Source organism: Sitophilus oryzae, unplaced genomic scaffold (assembly GCF_002938485.1).
Source record: "Sitophilus oryzae breed Bouriz unplaced genomic scaffold, Soryzae_2.0 scaffold_684_pilon_pilon, whole genome shotgun sequence".
In the NCBI taxonomy this organism is placed as follows: domain Eukaryota; kingdom Metazoa; phylum Arthropoda; class Insecta; order Coleoptera; family Curculionidae; genus Sitophilus; species Sitophilus oryzae.
The window spans coordinates 540,372-565,422 of NW_022147289.1; the positions used below are offsets into that span (position 1 = coordinate 540,372).

The window sequence follows — 25,051 nt, forward strand, 5'->3', positions numbered from 1 at the left end:
ACCTCAAGGCGAAAATTAAGGGAAATTAATGGCAGGTCAAATTGAATTAGTTTATCGTAAGTTGCCGGAGCTATCGATACCAAAATTGGAACGTAGCATTTTAGGTTTTCCTTATTATGCTACGTTTAAGTTTCTGTGTAAACATTAATAGTGTAACTTTTTTTAAAATCCGTTACATTACTTTTCAATATTTAAGGTAAATTATACAGGGTCCGGCAATAGTGCGTCGGGCATCTGTAACTCCCAGAATAAAAAACTTGGAAATTTTGTTTAAGTGTAAATCTAAAGTATACAGGATGGTGCGAACTGTATTCCGGAAACTTCAGCAGCATATTCTGCAGATAAAAATGAGTGAAAAAGTTCGTATAAATGTATGTCCTAAAGTGGCCCAAGTAGCATTTTCACGACTTGCGACCAAATGTTTACTAAACACAACGTTGCATTAGTCACAAAAAATAGTTAGCTCCGTACCTTGGGTATTAAAATAAATGTAAACGTTGTTGTAACGTTGTGCCGACGTTGAACTAGTACTACAACAAAGTAAAAGCTTCTGCAACGTCGAATAAACGTTGTCTTGTAACCTTTTTTGCTTAAGTGATCTTTAAGTGATTCGGACAACGTAGTTACAATATTGGGCAATAAAGAGTTTTCCGACGTCACTTTCAGGACCTATTCCAACGTTATGCAAACGTCGTCTGTTTTACTAATTCCAACGTTGTTTAGATTTCCTTATTTTTACGTTGGTAGGACGTCAAGCCACTACCTTTTTGCAACTGTATTGAACCATAACCTTAAATCTTAAATTTTCACTTCATTGTTCTGTTCAGTCAGACAGTTCAGTGCTGTTTTTGTCTTTATAAAAAAAACTTAATTAAAATGGGACATAAGAAAGGTACATATAAAACTAAATTTAAGTATACATCGACATATTACCGATACTTTATCCACTCCCTCGTTTATTTAGAATAGAGAGGGCGGCACAAGCTAGACTCTAGGATGACTAAATTAGGCAATCTTGCGACTAGTATACTACCTGTTAAGGCTGAACTGCGACTTTATTAGTCCAGTATGCGACTACTCGAACTACACTCCATCTTAATCTCCAAAACAACAAAGTGAAAGCCGCCATGTTGTTGAATAAGAAAATGTTTCGTTCCTAAAATAGCAATTCCTGCTTTTTGAATACATTAACTTGAAATATTTGACCCTAAACAACACGCGGAAACAATTTTTTCGACTGCAAATAAATTATTCTCATTTTACTAAAGAAAAATTCAAGAAATTTTTTAAAACTTCTTTAATTTTAAGGCCCATTAGTATTTTTCAAAGTAGAAACAATACATTTATCAATAAAGTTGTTTGCGTTTAACTTTTTTGCCTTGGGTAACGAGTTACAGAGTCGGTTAAAGTGTTTCAATAATTATAATAATTATGATTTCAAACATCCTCCATACTTAAATACTTTTGTTTTGTTTTCCTTTACTGCCATCTGGCATATGTCTCTAACTAAATCATAAAAATAATATTTTTACTATAATTATCCCAATTTAGGATAAAACGCGACTTAGACGCCATATTATTATAGTTTTGTATTTCTGTGAATTAGAATTTTAAACAACGTTGCAGTTAGTACTAAATTAGGCTGCTAGCCAACGTCGGTATCCAACGTCGTTTCGACCCAAAAATTATTCTCCAAACTAGTGCAGACTAGGGTTGGCACGAGGTTGTGCCGACGTTGCGCACCGACGTTTGGTCGCGTGATACAACGTTGTCCCGACATCCAAATGCTGCTTGAGGGGTGTTGAAGTTTCATTTTTATTTCGATTTTTTTCAAATAATTTATTAAGTAACGTCAATATTTAGGTGAAAATTAGTATCTGGGAGTTTTTTGACATGAGAATTTTGATTTTGATGTCAATATGACTCCTATTTATAGGGGGCGCCACCTACATGTGTTTTAATTGTTTTGAAGAGTAATAACTTTTTGTTCATACCTGTATGAAACTACTGAGTGAAAAAATATACATTTGTGGAGCTTTTTACGTAAAAAGGCTCTCTTGGTAAAAATCGCTACGAGCAACCGTTATCAAAATATTTAGAATAAAATTAGTCAATACATGTCATAATTGACACAAAATAAACACGTTGAGTAGATTTGACAAAATTTGACTGAATTAATAAATTTTGGAAATTTTTTATTTTTTAAATTAATCATAATTTTTTTGCGAAAAAAATGATGATAAAACAGTTTCTGTGGAACTTTTGGCACAAAATCATTTAAATTTATAATCTTAGTCTAATAATTATTTAGTCAACATATTTAATTATGTGATTGATGACAGGTATTGATCATTTCGATTCCAAATATTTTGAGAACCATTAAGCTTGATTTTCATGCATTCGTTGTCCGACGATACGTTGATACGATATTAATTTTATTGGTAGAATTTAAAGACTTTCATTGGTTAGAAAATAACGCTGCTTTTTAATTTATTGCATTGTTTATCGGAAATACGTTGGTGTCATTTTATATTTTCGTTTCCATAACGGTTTTGCTATTTTACTTATATTTTTATTAAGGTTAAATTAAATTTGTCAAAAAAGTGTCAAAACGTCCGTTACCGTATGAACGGGTCCGTTGACGGGCTGAAGTAAAATATTTACGGATGAAAAGTGGCGCGAAAACGCTATGACCAATCAGAGCACCGTCACGTCGGACGAACGTATCAACGTATAACGGATGCATGAGAATCAAGCTTTACTCGTAGCATTTTTTACCAAGAGATCTTTTTTACGTAAAAAACTCCATAAATTATCACTAGTTTTACACAGGTACGGACAAAAAGTTATTACTCTTCAAAACAATTAAAACACACAGAGGGTGACGCCCTGTACAAGTAGGAGTCATATTGACATAAAAATCAGATTTCTCATATCAAAAAACTCCCAGATACCAATTTTCATCCAAATGTTGATGTTACTTCAGAAATTATTTGGAAAAAATCAAAATAAAAATGAAACTTCTACACCCTGTATCTTCAAAACTAAGCATTTTAGGACATACATTTATATGAACTTTTTTACATATTTTTATCTGCAGAATATGCTGCCGATGTTTCCGGAATACAGTTCAGTCCACCCTGTGTACCAGGACGTATTTCAGGAAAATATTTTAACTTCTATAGGGTGGCTCAAAAAAGTGTGGGCGGATCGGGATGATTGTTTTTAAGTGGAACACTTTTAGATCGCTTAGAAATATATTTTGATAGTTTCAAAGATATTAATAAATAAACAATAAATATATTTTTTTCAATCTTTATTAAAAAAAATATTACAAATACAAGAACTGTCCTGAAATCAAAACTATATTAGATATTTACTTTAGATGATCTATACTTACTTCGCTATAAATATCGTAATCTTAAATCATACAGGATGTTCAAAATTCTACGCCAAACTTTCTAAAATATAAAATATTTTTTTTGTTCTTTTGCCCCCCTGCATAATAATTCTTTATTAGATGGCGAGTTAAAAAATAAAGATTTTTTGCATTTAAAGTATATTTTAGAAATAAATATATTTTATATACAGGGTGCTACAAATTCGAGGTACGAGCATTGGTATCTCGGAAACCGTAATAAATACGAAGATGGTTAAATTGGGGCAAAGTTGCTCCTGGGGATGTTCGCCAAGATGCCATCAAAAAAGTTTTAAAAATTTTAAGGATTGTTGAGTTTTTTGAGAAAAACGGATTTTTTGAAAATCAATTTTATTTTTTCCTGTCGTTACTTTTTAGAAAATTAAAAAATTAATTGCACATTCTCATAGCCACTTTATTACGGCTATATGATAGTATTTTTAGATTTTCAAATTAGCTGATAATTTGTGAGATACAGAGGCCAACTTAATTTTTTTAAATACGGATCTGCATTTTTTATTTCAACTTTTGAAAGAACTCGGTCTCCTGAGTAAAATGATATGCACACTTGATGCTTTTCTTGTCTTTTGGGTACCTTAACAACAAGAAAACTATTTAATTATTATTTAAAATAATTTTAAGTCCGACTCTGGTTTTTTAAATTATTTAATCTGATTATATTCATCGCAATAATATTGTTCAGCGCTAATTAAAACTGAATAAGGAAAATTGAGAAAAATTGAAAGATTCAAATAAATAATATCCAGGTCAGTAATTTAAAGATATTATTTTTAACTTTTCTCAATTTTTCAAAGTATGATATGCATAATAGTAATCGTAGTTATTATAAATAAATCAACTTCTACAAACTAGTTTCTAATGCTCTACATGTTCGAAAGGGTTACAACCCTCCCTAATGCACAAATTTATTTTTCGTTCAATCTTATTTAAAGCTTTTTGAACATATCTTCTTCTTATGGAGGACAGGAACCTCCAGGCATATTATACTGTGTTCTACGATTTCCAATCCATCTTCCGGCGAAACGATTTGATTGTTTATTATTATTATTTATTTTATATTATTTTTTATTATTTTATTACATTTGATTTTCCGTATTTAATGTTTTACCCCACGTCATTGTTAAGTTTGAAAGATTATCAGTATTGTAACGATGAATAGATTTAATATTAGAAATAAACAGAGCCAAACTTGAAATTAGTTTAAATAAATTGTGTTCAAATGTCCATAAAAAAATATTAAGTGTGGCATATCATTGTACTCAGGAGACCAAGTTATTTCAAAATCTGAAATAAAAAATGCAGATCCATATTTAAAAAAATCAAGTTGAGCTCTGTATCTCACAAATTATCAGCTAATTTGAAAATCTAAAAATACTATCAGATAGCCCTAATAAAGTGGCTATGAGAATGTGCAATTAGTTTTTTAATTTCCTAAAAAGTAACGACAGGAAAAAATAAAATTGATTTTCAAAAAAATCCGTTTTTCTGAAAAAGCTCAGTAATCAGTGAAATTTTTGAAACTTCTTTGATAGCATGTTGGTGAACATCCCAAGGAGCAACTTTGCCCCAATTTAACCATCTTCTTATCTATTACGGTTTCCGAGATACCAATGCTCGTATCTCGAATTTGTAGCACCCTGTATCTTCTAGAAAGTTTGGCGTAAAATTTTGGACATCCTGTATGATTTAAGATTACTATATTTATAGCAAAGTAAGTATATGTCGTCAAAGTTTTGTCACTCAACGTACTTTTAATACTATAAAATAAGTAAGTAATTACACATAATTAAATATTCTTTACATTGAGGTCACCCAATACCCTACATCAACGCCAAACAGACGCAACCCCCTGAAAGGCATAAATAATATTATTAACTAGTTTCAATAGCGCTATTAGATACGAAAACATCGCATTGCATCTAAAAGCATCGCTAAATTAATTTCGAACTTAGTCGATGCGAAGATAATCGAATTACGTCAGGTGAAAGCATTATCTTGCGTGGTGGCTCAATTAAAAGTTATTTTAACGGTGAAACGGGGGTTCCGTTGTACGCGGTCGACTGTTTTTAATTCTCGCATTTAAATTTTAGTTTAATAGATCTGTTACCAGCAAAGTATAAAAGTAAGTCATTCTGTATAAAACCTAGGTATTCTATAAAGCGATTTCAGGCAATGTATGAAATTTAAATGTTCTTATATACTTTACTTAGACATTTCATGAAATACCTGGGCATTTTATAGGATAGCTAGGAAAGGGTTCGACAATAGTGCGTCGGGCATCTGTAGCTCCTAGAATAAAAAACTTGGAAATTTTGCTTAAGTGCAAACCTAAAGTATCTACGAGGATGCATTTCAGGAAAATATTTTAACTTCTATAGGATGTCTAACTAAAGTGTGAGTGGATCTGGATGTTGTTTTTAATTAGGACACCCTGTATATTATTGCAGTTTTGTCCTCAGTATAGATACAGCATAGTTTCAGAGATATTAATAAATAAATAAATAAAAATATGTTTTTCAACTTTCCTTAAAAAGTTATTACAAATTCAGGAACTGTCCTGAAATCAAAACTATATTATATATTTACTTTAGATGGTTTATACTTACTATAAATATCTGAATCTTAAATCATACAGGAAGTTCAAAATTCTACGCCAAACTTTCTAAAATATATTTTTTTTTGTTTTTTTTTAAATAGAAATAGATAGAAATTTTTTTGTATTTAAAGTATTTCAAAATTTTTAATGGTTTCGCAAATACACACAGTATTCTTTCAACGTTAAAATAGGTACCAGAGAAAAATCATTCGATGGCTTTGATAAAGATTTACTGGGGAAAATGCCATATGAAATATAAAACCGTGAATATCTGCGAAACCGCTAAAAATTTTGAAATACTCTAAATACAAAAGGTGTTCATTTTTTAATTCTCCATTTATTGAAAAAATAATATACAGGGTGTTCCATTTAAAAAAAATGAAGAAAAATTATTTTATATTTTAGAAAGTTTGGCGTAGAATTTTGAAGATCCTGTATGATTTACGATTACCATATTTATAGCAAAATAAGTACAGACCATCTAAAGTAAATACGTAATATATTTTCCTGAAATACATCCTAGTACATACTTTAGGTTTGTACTTAAACAAAAATCCCAAGTTTTTGATTATAGGAGCTACAGATGCCCGACGCACTATTGTCGAACCTTGTATAATAATAGGAAATGTATGGGTATTTCAAAGTTGTGAGCGAGAGCTAGAGGTGTGTAGTTCGTGAACAAACTAGTTCCAATGAACTACTCTGACCCCGGAACGAAAGAAACTAGTTCCCGGTTTCTCAAAGGACTAGTTCCTCGGGACCTATTCCGGTGACCAATATAATAATATGCGGCGGCGGTGGATCGGCCAACGCAATCAAAGCTCGATGCTAGGCGGGAGTGGGGAGTGCGAGCCGTATGTTACCGGTCCCGGACCGAACGGTCAGAGAGGAACTATTTAAAAAACTAGTTCACGGGAATCTATTCAGTCCGCAGATCCGAGAGACAATACAAAGCGACGACGATGGATCCGGTCTTCTCTATTTGCCGCGGCCGCGCTGCAGGTGTAATTAAATGTTTTTAATATTTAGTTTGTTTTTTGAATATTTTATGGGAATGTTTCACTTTAGGTCCCGAAATATCTTATAAAAAGAAGTAGATATTCTGACTTTTTAGCCAAAAAAAAAGGAAACGGAGATATCAATGTTAGTCGGGAATTAATGTGAACTGAAGACCTAGTTCAATGAGCTATTCCTTTGGAAGAACTAGAACTAAGGAACACTAGTTCCTCCCAAGAAATTAGAATTCCCATCTCTAGCGGTAGCCCCATCTTGCTGAAGGTACATTTCGCGTAAATTAGCTAAAGGAATATCCTCTAAAAGTTCCGGTACGATAGCTTCCATACGATTTACAAAGAGCGTTAAGTTTCCCTGATATATAAACAATGTATTAGTGTCTTCCCAAAATAAGAAACAGATAGCAGTAAACTTTTAATAATTATTTTGTTTCCCTCAATATCACAATAGTCAGGGCCTACTAATAAAAATGATATTATAATGAAATCTTTTCGGAAATATTTTATATATTGTAATATAAGTAATTAGTGGAAAGTGAAAATCAGTAAATATATAGTAATATATATTTTTGAGAAGCTCATGGCAAGCCAGATCATAGAATTTCTAAATATACAGGGTGTTCTGTTTAAGAAAAGATAACTTTAGTTCATATCTTCAAAAATATTATTTTCGTAGAATAACAGACTAAAGCACTGTGTTTTCCGGAAAAAGTTCTACAATAAATAGTTTTTGCCTTCTCGATACCTTCCACAATAACAGAGATACGGGGGGTGTTCTATATTGTAAAATTTTCAAAAAGACCCTGTAGCTCATAAACAAAGAGGACTATGAATATATTTTGTTTACGGCAAAAAGGTGGGACAGGTTTGTGCAAACCACATCCTTCTTTCTTCACTAATAACGGAGATACCGTATGATTTCAACTAAAATGGGACACCCGTAGACAAAACAAAAATCGTAGGCCTTAGGGAATATTTCTTCGATTTTCTTTTGAATGGAAAATATAGACGTTTGGCACGTCACTCAGCTTGATCGAGTGCCTGTCTCTGTCTGAATAGAACCATCTCTTTAACTTCCCACGCCACGCACAGACTTACATCGGTTCGCTGCGAATTTACTGTGTTTTTTACGACCAAGTGAGTAGAGAATACAAACTTTGAGAAGGAAATACATGCTGGAATTAGTTATGGCCTTAAAATATGCGTCAGTTACAGGGTGTTTTTTGTTTTAAAAATAGAAATTAACTTGATATATTATGTTGTCATTATTTCTCCATACAAGGGTGGAGGTCCCAATATTCTGTGATCATAGAACTACTACGTATTTTTGGAATAAAAATAAGTATTTACCTCTATACAAAAGTGCTTCGTTTGTCCGCTAGAGAGCATCAAACTTTAAAAAAATAAACACATTTTTTCAGATATTTTAAGAACCGTTATTCCGATTTAAATGAGATTTTTGGTGTCTATGTTTTAAGTGCTCTAATATTTGACTTTCACAAAATTCAAGAAAAAGTACGGGAAGGGTGAAAACTGCCCCACCCCTACATAAATTTTAGTATAAATATTTTCAAACTCCACCGATGCGACGGCCGATTTTCTTTTTGTAAAATGGCCCCTCTAGTATTTACTACATTTTTGTCTCTTGTAAAAAATCGCCACCGTGCACACATTTTGAGGAAATAAACATTTTTCCAAAGCTGACTTCCAAAAAATGTTTTTTGTCATATTAAGTTATACGACGCGTATAAAATCTATTGTGCTATAATAATCTACTTGGCGAAAATATGGAATCTTATATTAGTATCATAAATGATATTTGACGATAAGCTTCAAAAAAGCTTAAAAATAGATAATTTTTAAATTAATTAACGTTCGGGTTTATCTTTGATTGATGCTCTCTAACGGACAAACGAAGCACTTTTGTATAAAGGTAAATTATGTGCAACTTATTTTGATCCAAAAAATACGTATTTTTTCTATGTTCACGAAATATTGGAACTCCCTGTATATTTCGTAGGTTTGTTTTGGAAAAATAAGGTCGAGAATAAGGTGGAGTTGAAAAATATTTATACTAAAATTTATGTAGGGGTGGGGGTAGTTTTCACCCTTCCCGTATTTTTCCTTGATTTTTGTGAACGCCAAATGTTAAAGAGCCTAGCAAAACATAGACACCTAAAATCTCATTCAAATCGGAATAACGGTTCTTAAAGAATCTGAAAAAATGTGTTTTTAAAGTTTGATACCCTCTAGTGGACAAACGAAGAACTTTTGTATAGAGATAAATTGTGCCCAATGAACTTATTTTTATTTCAAAATTACGTAGTAGTTCTATGTCCACAAAATATTGCCACACCCTAAATATTTGTTTATATATCTTTTCAAATATTTTGTATGTACATATTTCAATAACTTTTTAGATTTCAATATGATAGTTTTCCACTTTTTTTCGTTTAATTTCCGTTCTATAATGTATTCACTGATTTGCAGTGGACACCAAATATTTCAAATAATGTATAAGTATTGATTGAAGAAATAAGAAGATGCGCAACCTTGTGGGAAATTTCATGACAACCAAACCAAACCAAAACCTGTCCGAGATGTAGCTGGCGATACTGTCGCCGCTAGTCAATCTGCCCGAGAGTTAGTTTAGCTCTGCGCCGCGCCGCTGCGTGCTGATAGTCATTTACAGCGCAGCGGATAAAGAATAATGTACCGTAGTTCTGCTTTCAGTCGAAAGAGTGGGTGGTTGCCGGAGACAGTGTTGCATGAACTACGAATTAATCCGTAGATTTAGGGATTTTGGATAGAGTACGTTATTAATAAGGATTTTCTATCATTAAACAATTTAATATAATATTATTATTAAATAAAGAACTGCGTCAGAGTAGGCTTGGAAATTAAGATCGCTGTTATTTCATATGTAAAATATTATGGTAAAAAATGTCAATAGTCGTCATTTCCAACCCAACTAAACGTCTTTTTCGATCATACGGAATATTTAGTGGGTACCTATAAATTTTTATTTTTGTTGTTTATTCTATGTTTAACACGAATAAATTTTCAATACTTAAACGCGGATTTTTCATCCAAAGATATTTTCGTCAAATGTATTACAGATATTCACATTTTAATATGGCAACACTGTCGCTTTCAGTTCCACACCGTCTTCGATATGCCTTCGCTAGTCGAATTAGTGAAAATAAGTGTTTTATGCGTTGGCCGCAGAACGAGTAGAGGCTCCACCGTACAGTACTTGAGACGAAATCAAATCAGTCTTGTTACGTATTTGCTTATTAGGTTGCGTATCTTCCCAATTCTTTCATCAACGGTATAAGCATGCGTGACGTGAGCTATAAATTAGGGAAGATGACGACGTTTCTAATCTAATTTAGTTAAAAATAAATTTTCTGTATATTTTTTTCCTGTTTTTTTATTATTTTAATATTTATTCTGATATTCCAGGTCCAGCTGTTGTTAAGTTATAAAAAATGGTATAACTAACCCCAACTTTGTTTTATTTATATTATCTATTGACTTAGTATGTCTGGAGTTTTTTACAATATTACGTAATAGTAATAATATTTAATAATAAATTAGGTGAAATATATAATTTATTAATTTTATTTTTATCTTAATTTTATTGATTGTGATTAATAAGATTGCGTTTATCTCATCAAGGAGGCCGAATTGGACAAAATATCAAGAGATAGCATTTAATTGGCATTAAACGGCCTACACAATTTTGATATCTAAAGAAAAAAAGTCAGTGGCGCACATGTTTTTTTTTGAAAAATATTCCAGTGATAACCCATATACGTCCCTGATAAATGTATTGACACTTTTATAGCATTAAAATATGTAACACTTATAGTAACTTTTACCCCCAAAATTACATTCAAATTACTAAGTAAGTACTTGGAAGAAAATTATAATAAATCGAAAGATTATTAAGACTTAACACCCTGTAGCTACGAAACAAAGCAGAATCGAACCTATGTTGATATGAAAAATAAGTCTTATTTTTACGGGAGGAATCTCCTCATGATAGATGGCACATGTTTTTTGAAACACTCTGTATAAAATTTCAAGTATTTAAATTAATTAATTTAGAGATATTTACCGATTTCGTAAAACTTTCAGCGAAAGAGAATTATATTTTCTCAGGTGGAACGTAATTCTAAATAGAAATGAAAATAATTACTTAAATTGTACCTTTAATTCCGTTTTAATCTGTCTGCATTAAGAAATTGCTAATGGTTTAAACGTTACATAGGAAATGAGCGTAATTAGATTATTTACCGAAAATGAGTTTTACAAGAGTTTTAATTGAAAAAGAGAGGAGAAAAAGAAAGAATAGTGATGTAACCGTTTTCTACAATATTTAATTTGATTTTATTTAGTTTTTATGTTTTTAATTACGGTTCAGCTGTTTTTAACAGTTCATTTAGAGAAAATATTTAATATTTTTATATAAAATAAAAATACTGCATGGGAGGAAAAACGATGTCAAGAGTCTATTTTACTAGTCCGAAAAAGTAGCAAAATAAGCGTTCGGCATTTAACGTTTTGTATAAAACGGGATGGGTATTTTTACACAAATGAAGAAGGAAATTAAAGATAAAGGATTATACTATATCCGTATTGTAGCAGATTTTTAGACAACTTCTTTATTTTTAAGATTTTGATGGTCAAACATCATCAAAATATTCCTTATGTTTGGACTAAATTTTCTCTAAATAGAGACATCATTTAAAATTCCGTTACAATACGGAAATAGATTGAAGTTTTGTGATTACAGTGATATATAATTTATATGGTTTTGTAACAAATTTCTCGTTATTTTATGGGAAATGTTGAAACTCTGCAAACTTTAATCAAGCCTTAATCAAAGCACGTGTGTTTGGAATTTTAGGTGTGGCTTAACACGACAGGATCGGGCTAAGCCTTAGGCAGGTTTCTGATAGTGATGGGTTGTTATTTAACTATCTGTTATTTAAAACAATTATTTAGAAATAACATAACGCAACCGTTACTACTTCTAAAAAATAACAGATATAAAATAAAGACACGTAGAGATCGACCGTTCGTGAAACCGTCGAGTGAGATGCACCCTGTACACTGCTACGCAATTCAGGCGGATCGAGGGGCAGGGCGTAAGTAGATCGGAATGTATAGGTATAGACGAGTGGCGGCATTTTGGCTTTTTTTATATCGCAATTTGTAAACAGCGCTTATTTGTAAACAACCACCGTTTTTAGAGAGGTTTTTTAGATAACAATCGATATTTAGAAATGTTTTGACACCCTGGAAATACTACCACCGAGCACGTCATTGTTGCAACTTGCAACTGCGTTAATACGCCTGGCGGTGACCGCCTAATACTCTTTCAGATATTTAGCAATAAAATAAAGAAACCTGTTATTTTTAAGCTGTTTTTGATAAATAACTATAACAGTTTCAACTGTTATCTAAAAATAACGGTTTTGCCCATCACTAATTTTTGATATACAGGGTTGTTCACCACATACGACACGGAGTATTGTAGCTAAACGATGAGATTTTTACAAATTGTAAGTTTGGGGTTCGTTGAAGAACTATTAGAGCTACAACTTAAAAATATTTTTACAAGATACGGAGTGTCCCAAATAAATAAAAAATATCAAAGTTGTATTTTTTTAAAAGGAACACCCTGTATATTATTACATTTTTAGTTTCTACGATTAAAATAAAGGTAAATTTGATTAAGGTTTATTATACTTAAACCTTACCGTTTTTGAAATATTTTCAATTTTGTGAAATTGTAGTCAAAATTTTAAAGCTTCATTTCTCCAAGGGTATCAATGTTTTTAATACTAAATATTTAATGAAGTTTATTTATTGATCAGTTATTGTGTTGCAATAATAAAAATAATAGTACCTTATACACAGTGTCTAAAAATTTATTTTAAATAATTATTAGCTTCAAACGGCAATAACTTCTTTAATTTAAATGGAATGCCCTATATATTTTAGGAGAATCAGATGCACAATTAAATTGTCTATCAAATTGTATTATACCATTTTTTACCTATCCCTTCAAGTTTTCGTAGAAAATGCATTTTCTTCTAAATTAGACCTCATTTATCAATATATCTATGGAATATTGACATTTTAGATTGTTTTTAAAGCAACAAATGTACAAAATGTACAGACTAGTAATATTATCGTTTTTAGCAAAACGATAATATTACTAGCCCATTTGTATGCAAAAAGAAAACTATTTAAATCTTTATAAAAGGGTATACCATTAATTAAATATAACACCATTATTTCCGCCCATATACTAATTAATGACATACTTAATTGTGTTCGCTAATAAATTATTATAAATAAATGTGGATTTTTGAGTCAGAAATCAATATAATAATAAGTTATCAAATTAAAGCCTTTGTTGTTATAAATAAGCATTTATTAAAAAATGAAATATCATTTTTAAGGTGTTACTTTTTATCACACTGTCTAATGCCCATATAAAATTCAGTTTTTTAGTATTTGGAGCAATTATTATTAATCAACGCAAACAGTCAGTTAATGTAGTTTGAATACTGGAATCATATTAATTGGTCCTCTTTAACAAATATTTAAACAGTTTTTTTTTATATTTTAATGAAATAAACGAATTATATCGACAATATTAGTATCTCTTTAAAAATTTGGTACATCTTTAAAAATAATCTAAAATGTCAATAGTCCATGGGTATATTGATAAATAAGTTCTAAATTACAAGAAAATGCATTTTCTACGGAAACTTAAAGAGATAGGTAAAAAATGGTATTATACAATTTGATAGACAATTAAATTGTGCATCTCATTCTCGTAAAATATACAGGGTGTTCCATTTAAATTAAACAAGTTATTGCCGCTTGAAGCTAATAATTATTTAAAATAAATTTTTAGACACTCTGTATAAGGTAGCATTATTTTTATTATTGCCACACAATAACTGATCAGTAAATAAACTTCAGTAAATATTTAGTATTAAAAACTTTGATACCCTTGGAGAAATGAAGCCTTAAAATTTTTACTGCAATTTCACAAAATTGAAAATATTTCAAAAACGGTAAGGTTTAAGTATAATAAACCTTAATCAAATTTACCTTTATTTTAATCGTAGAAACTAAAAATGTAATAATATACAGGGTGTTCCACTTAAAAAAATACAACTTTGATATTTTTTACTTATTTGGGACACTCTGTATCTTGTAAAATTATTTTTAAATTGTACCTCTATTAGTCCTTCATCTAGCCCAAAACTTACAATTTGTAAAAATCTCATCGTTTAGCTACAATACTCCGTGTCGTATGTGGTGAACAACCCTGTATAATATCCTTCGGCCACACACCCGCTTTATCCGACCCCTGAGAGCGACCCGAACAGTACAGCCTAATAGACTCTTAATCTATTTCCTTTAGATATTTTTATCAAAAGACTTCATATATGCATGATTAAGTACTTTTTACTTATTTCTCAAGGCTATCAAAAAATATATCTAACCCGAATAAGCTATCACACACGTCTGAATTTCCAATCTGCCTATCTGTTAAAGCGTATAAGTGTACCGGCACACGCATCCGTTTTCTTAAAATAAATCGAAGAAATATAACCATAACTAGGATCGATACGATATACACCTCTTCGAGCGCGGCAAGCAATATAGCGTTGGCATTCCCCCATTTTTCTTGTTGGATGTTCGGGCTTCGATTTGATCACCTTAAGTGCTGTGGAGGAACTTTTTATTGGGTCGTAACGAGATAGTTTATGCGACTTTTTCTGGGTTTATTACTTTTCTGGGTTGATTACGGCCACAAGGTTAGATACACATTCCTGCTGAGAATTTTATCAAGAGATTTTGTAGTAGTAGACTGTTAGTATTAGTATGTAGAACTGTTGTGTAGTAGTGTGTTTTGTAATTAAAAGTAAAAAGTAAATTAACCCTTTATAGATCAATACTAATTATTTTCTAAAATGTGCTACAATACGGATATAGGATAATCTTTTACCTTTAATTTCCTTCTTCATTTGTGAAAAAAAAATACCTAGCCAGTTTTACATAAAACGTTAAATGCCGAAAGCTTATTTGGAAAAAGAAATCAGTATATTATTTCGTATATTTCTCATTTTATTGATTTTATGGAAAGCACTGTTCATTAAAATGTTGAATTCTATGTTATAGGGCTTGTTTCTCTCTACAATTTTCTGTCTCACAATGTACCGTTTATGTTCGGGAAGGGTTCATAGTTTCATAGTTGTCGATTTTCGAAAGAAATCAGTACATGTATATTATTTCGTATATTTTTAATTTTATTGATTTTATGGTAGGAACTGTTCATTAAAATGTTGTATCCTATGTTATAGGGCTTGTTTCTCTCTACAATTTCCTGTCTCACAATGTACCGTTTGTGTCCGGGAAGGGTTCATAGTTTCATAGTTGTCGATTTTCGAAAGAAATCAGTACATGTATATTATTTCGTATATTTTTAATTTTATTGATTTTATAGTAGGAACTGTTCATTAAAATGTTGTATCCTATGTTATTGGGCTTGTTTCTCTCTACAATTTCCTGTCTCACAATGTACCGTTTGTGTCCAGGAAAGGTTCATATTTTCATAGTTGTCGATTTTTGAAAGAAATCAGTACATAATGTATATTATTTCGTATATTTTTCATTTTATTGATTTTATGGAAAGAACTGTTCATTAAAATGTTGTATCCTATGTTATAGGGCTTGTTTCTCTCTACAATTTCCTGTCTCACAATATACCGTTTGTGTCCGGGAAGGGTTCATAGTTTCATAGTTGTCGATTTTCGAAAGAATTCAGTACATGTACATTATTTCGTATATTTTTCATTTTATTGATTTTATGGAAAGAACTGTTCATTAAAATGTTGTATGCTATGTTATAGGCCTTGTTTTTCTCTACAATTTCCCGTCTCACAATGTACCGTTTGTGTCCAGGAAGGGTTTATAGTTTCATAGTTGTCGATTTTCGAAAGAAATCAGTACATATAATATATTATTTCGTATATTTTTCATTTTATTAATTTTATGGTAAGAACTGTTCATTAAAATGTTGTTATAGGGCTTGTTTCTGTCTACAATTTTCTGTCTCAGAATGTACCGTTTGTGTCCGTGAAGGGTTCATAGTTTCATTGTTGTCGATTTTCGAAAGAAGTCAGTACATGTATATTATTTCGTATATTTGTCATTTTATTGATTTTATGGAAAGCACTGTTCATTAAAATGTTGTATCCTGTGTTATAGGGCTTGTTTCTCTCTAAAATTTCCTGTCTCACAATGTACCGTTTATGTCCGGGAAGGGTTCATAGTTTCATAGTTGTCGATTTTCGAAAGAAATCAGTACATGTATATTATTTCGTATATTTTTAATTTTATTGATTTTATGGTAGGAACTGTTCATTAAAATGTTGTATCCTATGTTATAGGGCTTGTTTCTCTCTACAATTTCCTGTCTCACAATGTACCGTTTGTGTCCGGGAAGGGTTCATAGTTTCATAGTTGTCGATTTTTGAAAGAAATCAGTACATATAATTTCGTATATTTTTCATTTTATTGATTTTATGGAAAGTACTGTTCATTAAAATGTTGTATCATATGTTATAGGGCTTGTTTCTCTCTACAATTTCCTGTCTCACAATGTACCGTTTGTGTCCGGGAAGGGTTCATAGTTTCATAGTTGTCGATTTTTGAAAGAAATCAGTACATATATATTATTTCGTATATTTTTCATTTTATTGATTTTATGGAAAGTACTGTTCATTAAAATGTTGTATCATATGTTATAGGGCTTGTTTCTCTCTACAATTTCCTGTCTCACAATGTACCGTTTGTGTCCGGGAAGGGTTCATAGTTTCATAGTTGTCGATTTTTGAAAGAAATCAGTACATATATATTATTTCGTATATTTTTCATTTTATTGATTTTATGGAAAGTACTGTTCATTAAAATGTTGTATCATATGTTATAGGGCTTGTTTTTCTCTACAATTTCCTGTCTCACAATGTACCGTTTGTGTCCGGGAAGGGTTCATAGTTTCATTGTTGTCAATTTTCGAAAGAAATCAGTACATGTATATTATTTCGTATATTTTTCATTTTATTGATTTTATGGAAAGCACTGTTCATTAAAATGTTGTATTCTATGTTATAGGGCTTGTTTCTCTCTACAATTTTCTGTCTCACAATGTACCGTTTGTGTCCGGGAAGGGTTCATAGTTAAAAAACTACTTTTTCGGACTAGTGAAATGGACTCATATAATGAAAGCATATTTTTTAACAGTGGTTAACTTTTCTAGCCATACATTTTCGAGGATATGTTGATCGGTGTACGTTACTTACGCTTTTTAGAGAATGGTTGACTCGGGCATGAATAGAGTGCTTCCAAAATGACTTTCATTATGCCGCTCCCCTTCATAATGAAGGAAATGTTAAGTTTTAATTTGTTTAATGTATGTTGTAAAGAACCGTTTAATAAAATATTCTGTCTTTTTATAACTTATAAATCATAATTGAATAAGAATACCGTGTCAACTAAGGGAAATTAGTCAAAAAAGATAAGAATTGGTTATAATTCAGTAATTTTCCGAAAAAAAACATATTATAGTTTATATCGCTGCAAATCTTAAAAAATTGGCGCTTTTAATGATGTTATGGTCAACTATGGTTTCCATTTAAAAAAAACTACAACTTTTATCTGAAAACTTTTTGTCTAGAATAGATTATAATGGAATTAGCGAGTTTTTTTAAAATAGCCGATTTTTTTCGAAATAGTAAGCTAAAACTTAACCGACTCTCTATCTCCAGTAGTTTCCGAGATACCCATAGAGAATATCGTAGGAATTTCACCCTGTATAAATACAAAGCATCCTTAAATTTTCAGTCTTAAGCTTCATTCAGAACCTTGCAATTGGTGGAATAAATTAGTGGTTTCAATTAAAAGTTTATTCCTTTAATTTTAATGTTAGCATTCGGAACGTCTAAATTAGTGGTCGTCATTTTCAATTAGTAGAAAAAGTTAACAAACCATTGATTTTTCCACTCATTATACTTCAAAATTTGCAGGGAATGTCATTTTGACTTTTGATTTCTCATCCGTCAAGAGAAATTGTGGTTAGAAATCAAAAGTTTATTGTGTGTGTTTTATAAGCTAAGTATCTATCACTGTGGATACTAACTGACTAACTGACTATACCGCAAGCTGTTGTTAGGATATTCTATTAATATTAATTGTGTTTTTTACACATCATTTAGACATTATGAATGATCGTAACCTAAAAAGTATAAAGTGTAATTGAAACCACTAATGTATTCTACTAATTGCGAGGTTCTGAATGAAGCTTTATGATGTAGAGCTGATTTTAGGCTCTTTAATGCTCTGTTATTAATATGTATAAGGTTAAAGTTTGGCTCTAATTGTAGTTATTTAAAACCTTTAAATAATTAATCTAACACTATTCTCCACTATATTGACTTTCACGTATTTTGAATATTTCACAGCTTAGTTAGCCGATTCTGTTATTGTTTTCGTATATAATTGTGTTCTAGAATTACTTACCAAAACCGTTAATTCCTTACCTCTGAATATAATCATGTCTAACGCTTTATCGTAATTGATGAATATTCGTATTGGTGTTAGAAATATGTTTTTGAAACGTAACAAAATAGGAATAATGCAATACATAACTTATAGGGATATACCTAGTCTCACGTAGAATGTAGAATATTTAAGAGGAGGGTTAATCATCGCGACCTCGTTCTTGAGTTATAATGGGTTATAACTCATCATACAGCCAAAGAGTAGATAAGACAAGAGACGACAGTTCACGCGGTACCTTTCATGTTTGAGTGGTTGGGAGAGTGACCTCGTCTCGCTTGTCCCTTCAAATTTTCGTAATTCTTTCGCGGGAAATTTGAAATAGACTATTATTAAAATTTGTCTGTATAGCTTATAAATAGTTACTGTATGGGTAAAGAGATAAATAAAAACAAAAAAAATGAGTTTTCTAAATATTATATAAAATAAATTATAATTAGAAACATATTTGTCGGGGAATAAAGATAATAAAAGCAATATTTTGTATATCGTTGGTAAACAAGAGAAAGTGACCAAGTCGATTTGTAAGAAATGTTTTATTTACGTGTATTTTTTTACATATGGACTTGAACAAGTGTAATATCACAATGTGGAGTTTATGTACAAAAAAATAGAGTTGCTCAATTTTTATTGAATAAATCCTCGCAATTATAAGCTAACTAATCTTCTTCTAACCATGTCTTCGATTTGTGACGTTCCCCCGTTTTAGAGAAAGGTCACGGACGCCGAGTTACCTTGGTTCGGTTCCTCGGGCGCCACCCCCAATGTTTAAAGTGTTTGAGAGACCACTAGTGCCAATACGGGTAGCTTTTATACAGTGGAGATACCAGGGAGTGATGAGATGAAAAGAAAATAAAACACAATTAACTAAAACGTAACACTAGGCTTTTATTTAACTAATTAATTATGTACAAAAATAATCCAGGAAGGTTCACATCCTCGAATCGTAACAACAGTGAAATAAAATGTATATTTAAAGACCCGTAAAGTAAAATTTACAATAACAACCGTGTACCTCTAGAGTTTTGATCGATTATTCCCGAGATGCAACTCTCTGACTGATTCTATTACGGGAATTCAAAACGCGTTCCCGAAATGACGTTCTATTAAATAAGACGACGCGAGTTCCTGATCGACGTCGAATTTAGCGGCGTCCTAATGAACACAGACACGTAAGTACCGGAGCAACACACTCTACTATGACGCGACTCTCTAAACGGCGGCGACGTCGTTACAGGCGTCCCGATGGTCACAGCTAAATATTTCTTGGAACGGCGTCCGTTTTGACAACGAAACACGAACCTCGGATCGGCGTCGACGTTAAAAGCGTCCCGTGATACCCAAACGCGAGTTCTGGATTGATCGCGAAATTAACAGCGTCCTGTGGGATATACACACACGCGAGCCCTGGATCGATCGCGAAATTAACAGCGCAGCGTCCCGAGGGATACACAAACGCGATCCCTGAATCGATCGCGAAACTAACAGCGTCCTGTGGGATATACAAACACGCGAGCCCTGGATCGATCGCGAAATTAACAGCGTCCCGAGGGATACACAAACGCGAGCCCTGGATCGATCGCGAAACTAACAGCGTCCTGTGGGATATACACACACGCGAGCCCTGGATCGATCACGACGTTAGCGACGTCTCGGCGAGTTGTACGTCGTTTGGATAAGCGCAGCCCGCACACACACCGGCCGGTCAGGACAACCTCGGGATTTCGGCGAGATCCCGTCCAGCATCACTGATGCAGGGTGTCGTCCGGACGACACACCTAGAAAAATACGGGAGCTACAAAACCAGCCTCGGGATTTGGGCGAAGTCCTGGTTTAGCTCCGTGAACATTCGCGACCCGTGTGTTTACTGAACTACCTTAACCGTTATCTGTCTCACTCTCCTTCCTTTCTTTAACAAAAGAAATCGTTCCTCGCGTCCACGGGATCCGATCAACCAGGCCCCTACCTCCTTAGAGGACTGTTGGCCCACCTGAACGAATACAATTTTTGCTAGCTTTTAAATATCGAATCGAAGAAATAGCGATCAAATAGCCCCCCACCTCGTTAGAGGACAGTTGGCCTACCTGAGCGAATACAAATATCTCCGCTCCTCGCGTCCACGTGATCCAATCAACCAGGCCCCTACCTCCTTAGAGGACTGTTGGCCCACCTGAACGAATACGAGTTTTGCTAGCTTTCCGCGTTCCGGTCAAATAGCCCCCACCTCGTTAGAGGACAGTTGGTCTACCTGAGCGAATATAACTATCTCTGTCTCCCTTATCCCTGTAACGCGTCAAGGCAGTAAAGTAAACGGTATTAACAATAAAAAGAATACGACCTACTCTCGATCACGTTGGCGGTGGGTGCTTACCTTATACAGTACGGCGGCAGGCGGCTGGCAGCAGGGCACTTGGCAGGGCATTCCGGACTCGAACCTCACTGTTTCACGTGCGACCACAAACTGTCTCTCTGGAGCTGCTGCAGCCGAGGTACTCGACTGACGCTTCCTTCCACTCAACCTGCACTGGTAGGGAGAGCGGCGCAAACGTCTCGTTTTCTCGCACCGAACCACAGCGACCAAAACCGATCAAAACTCTCTTACAAAATGGCAATTAAATATTTAACTTATTTAATTCAACAATAGAAACACTAATGAAGTTCATTACAATAATGAGTTAACAATAAAATACATTGACTGTCATTATTAAAAGAAAATAAAGTCCCTATTATTCTAGTATAATATTAACACAATATACAGGGTGTCCTAGAAATTTTATGAACTTCATTACAGATCTATGGATGACATTTAGTTTAATAACATAGTTATATAGTATATTTCTATAAAAATACTTTTCAGGATCCTTTGGAAAAGAGTTAAATATTATGTTTGTCGAAGAATAAGACCTATTTTTGCAGTCTTTATAAGCAAACACATTGCCACCATCTCGTCTTTTCCTGCTACTCGTGTCCTGTTCAGTATTCATATTTAACAATAATTACAAATTAGAACGCAATAAAAACGATACTAAAATTAAACCTTAAAAACTCTCAAAACGATAATATATCGAAAAACTCTGAAAACACACTTTAAAAAGGCAAAAATGCAAGAAAACAACTAATCAGATTTGTTTATGTTTAAGCCTGATTAGCACAGCTGATTAGCGTCCTAAAATAATAGGTTAGAATAAATAAAATGCGCCGTTGTCAGATTGTCAGATTTTATCTGTTTATCTTTGAAATCGATCAACTTTAGTCATTCTGTTTCTTTGATATTATCAGTACATTGCGAAAAAAGAACCTAAACCAACCTAAACTAAAAATTTACATTTCCGTATTAACATACGTTACTTATATCCTTCTTATATTATTAATTTATTTTTAGAAAATCTTGTTTATTTTTCGAAGAAATATACTTGGCAACAGACAAAATGGGACTTGACGTGACCTTTAAATTTTAATATATCTGCGTCTCTCCCGCGAAATTCCACTTCTTTGTTCACTGTCGTCTCTTGTTTTATCTACTCTTTGATACAGTCTCAAAGCTTTGACAAAAGCCAATATCTGAGACGACTCCACAGAGTCCAGCTCTCCATCTTTGACATCAGCCGGATACAAGTTTATGGCATGAACGGTTGTCGTCTCGGCGTACTCAACGATAAGGTATTCTGGTGGTTCCCCATTTTCCATTTTCCCCTCAGAATCTGCATTTGCTGTTGTTTCTCACCATAAATCTACTGAGGTTTTCGTTGCGGAAACAGTGTTCTGTTAGAAACCCCCTGGCAATCCGAAGATTGTTCTTACTTAAATCAAGTAAAATCTTTGTTTTTTCTTGGTTGTAAGTTCTGAGGAACTTTTTCGAGAGTCTTAGACCGTTGGATGATTCCCATTCCAGGTTACGGATGGAGTCCTCCAGGTTCTTCACTTCCGGTTTAAGTTGGTTTCTGCTTGGTACAGTAAATGGAGGTGTTCGCTTTTATTATTGCTAGATCGTTTTTTTCTTCATTACCTTCAATCCCTTGGTGAGCGGGAACCCTGAGTAGGAGGACTTTGTTTTCTTTGCCTAATTTGATAAGCTCCCCTAGACATTCTTTGATCAACTTCGAATCGGTAATAGTAACAGAAAATATAAAGCGTGCTGTGACTTGCTTCGAAGAATGGATGTTACGACTGTGCTGAACTTCGCGGGAATACTAGACCCTATTTTAAGACTATTAATTATTTCTAGTTTTATATAAAGTGTTGCTTGATATATTTTATCTCTGAAATTCGTTTATTTGCATTTATATCGCCAAAAATATCACCTTATTTATTGAGATTATGAACCCTCCTTTTTTGACGCTACATATTATTTCTTATTTATGTTTCAGATCCAATTTTACGGATTTAACAAAGAATTATACCACAATATGTCGGAGGCACAACATAAATCACAAGGCGTGGTGGCTATTTCACTAATGGTTCAGGTAAGTCATTATATGGATCATATTTTAATTTATGTTTCTCAGGCAATATTGTCCTCTAACACATATAACACTTAAATTAAACAAAAAATTGAAAAAACTTATTGATTTTTCCTTAACTTTTTGTAAGTTATTTGAAAATAATATTCGGGTCCACGTAATCAGATGCCAGTAACTAAAGGTTAAGTTCAACGCGTATTCATCGCCAGATTACTTGAATTATAGTAAACTGTTTAACTACATAAACGCCGATAAATAATCAACGATGACATGATTGATATAAAAGAGTACACAGAAGATAGCGTTGTTAGTTAGTGTTGAGATCAGTTGCTAGTTATTCTTGGAGTCATAATAATAGATCTGCAGTTGGTTAGTTACCAACCCAAACAACTGCAAGTCTCTGAGCAGCCTCACTGTCTCAGATATCATGATGCCATTCGACTTTATTTAATAGAGAGACATGGCAACGATAGTGTCATAATAAGCGTTTGTGCGCTATTAACGTTACCGCATGCTGATATTTAGGTGGAGAACACACCGTGCGATAATTTGACGACAGTTTCAGAACATTATTTATCAGGTGAGATACTATATTTTTTATAAAAATTAAGATAACTCTTTATTGGGTTAAATTGTACTCTTTTTTAGACACCCTTTCTTTTAGACACTAATTAAAACTCCTGATATATTTAATAGCTATTTTCTTATAAAAATAAAGACAAATTATGAATATAGATGCTCTTTTGATTGACAAAATCAGAAAACTAGGTTAAGGCTAAATTTAAAAAAATGTTGGTATAATCGTCAAAATCAGTCAACGCTATTTTTTGTTGCCATAATTCAAAGTTCGACAAACGCAAATGTCAAAATAACGTCGGTGTTAATAGCGGAATTGCGGCAGTATTGAACTTTGCCATATCTTTCTAATTGACGTATTGATTGACGTATTCAATTATTTTCGGTCACTTCCTGTTTCACCGGAAATGACTACAATTTTTGATTTTTAAATGACATCCTTGGTATTTTTTTACTTGATTTGATAGAAAATGACATTCTAAATAGAATGACATAGTATATGCCAACTTTTGACATTTTCAATTTAAGAAAAATAGAATTTTAAATTTTAGTTTAGTGTGCCATGGTCTTAAATGTAACCACAATTTGACTCTAAATACCGAGTGTGGTATTGATTATAATATTACACAACTTATTCGTAAAAAAAATCTTTTTTCAAATATGCTAATTGCCACCCTCGTTCCATTTGAAAAAAGTGAGATATGATTTAAAATACGACTTGGGCATCTTTTAACCGGCCAGGACAAGACACGAAAAACATTAGACGATCAAATATATTTTCCCAAGACTCCTTGATTAAAAATTTGTGTTTTTAACACAGCCATGGTACTCTAGATTGAAATTTAAAATGATTTTTAAGCGAGAATGTCAAAAGTCGACATATGATATGTCATTCTATTCAGAATGTCATTTTCTATCGAATAAAGCATTTAAAAATTCAATCACATTTTTAATTTTTCCGAATCTTTGATATTTGTCAGTCGTAAATTCTGAGAAATTTCGTCGGGGTCTTTCAAGTCTTATATTATTTAGTTCATATTTGGAGTCTTAAGTTTGAATGGCGAATTACTCCATTAAAGGTCCTCCCCCTCACACAAAGGTGTAGAAATTATTTATATAATTAATGTTTTGCCTTATCCTTCTTTTGACATACCATATTTATTATTTAACGAATCTGAACGGAATAATTTCAACGCTAAATACCTTTTAGCGAACTTCTAATTACCTGTCTTACGGCATAACGAACGCTCGCAGCGCCCGCTCCGGCATTAAGAATATTCCGACTATAAAGCAACTACTTTAAATGTTTATA

The 25,051-nt window shown here is 32.5% G+C and overlaps 1 protein-coding gene across 1 annotated transcript in view; it reads left to right on the plus strand.

Annotated features, from left to right (window-relative positions):
• Window positions 1-25,051, plus strand: part of LOC115888118 (carbonic anhydrase-related protein 10-like) — a 251,929-nt gene that overhangs the window by 44,219 nt on the left and 182,659 nt on the right. The window contains exon 5 of the mRNA XM_030907702.1: window positions 23,071-23,166. Coding sequence (XP_030763562.1) covers window positions 23,071-23,166 — 96 coding nt within the window. The remainder of the gene's footprint in view (window positions 1-23,070; window positions 23,167-25,051) is intronic.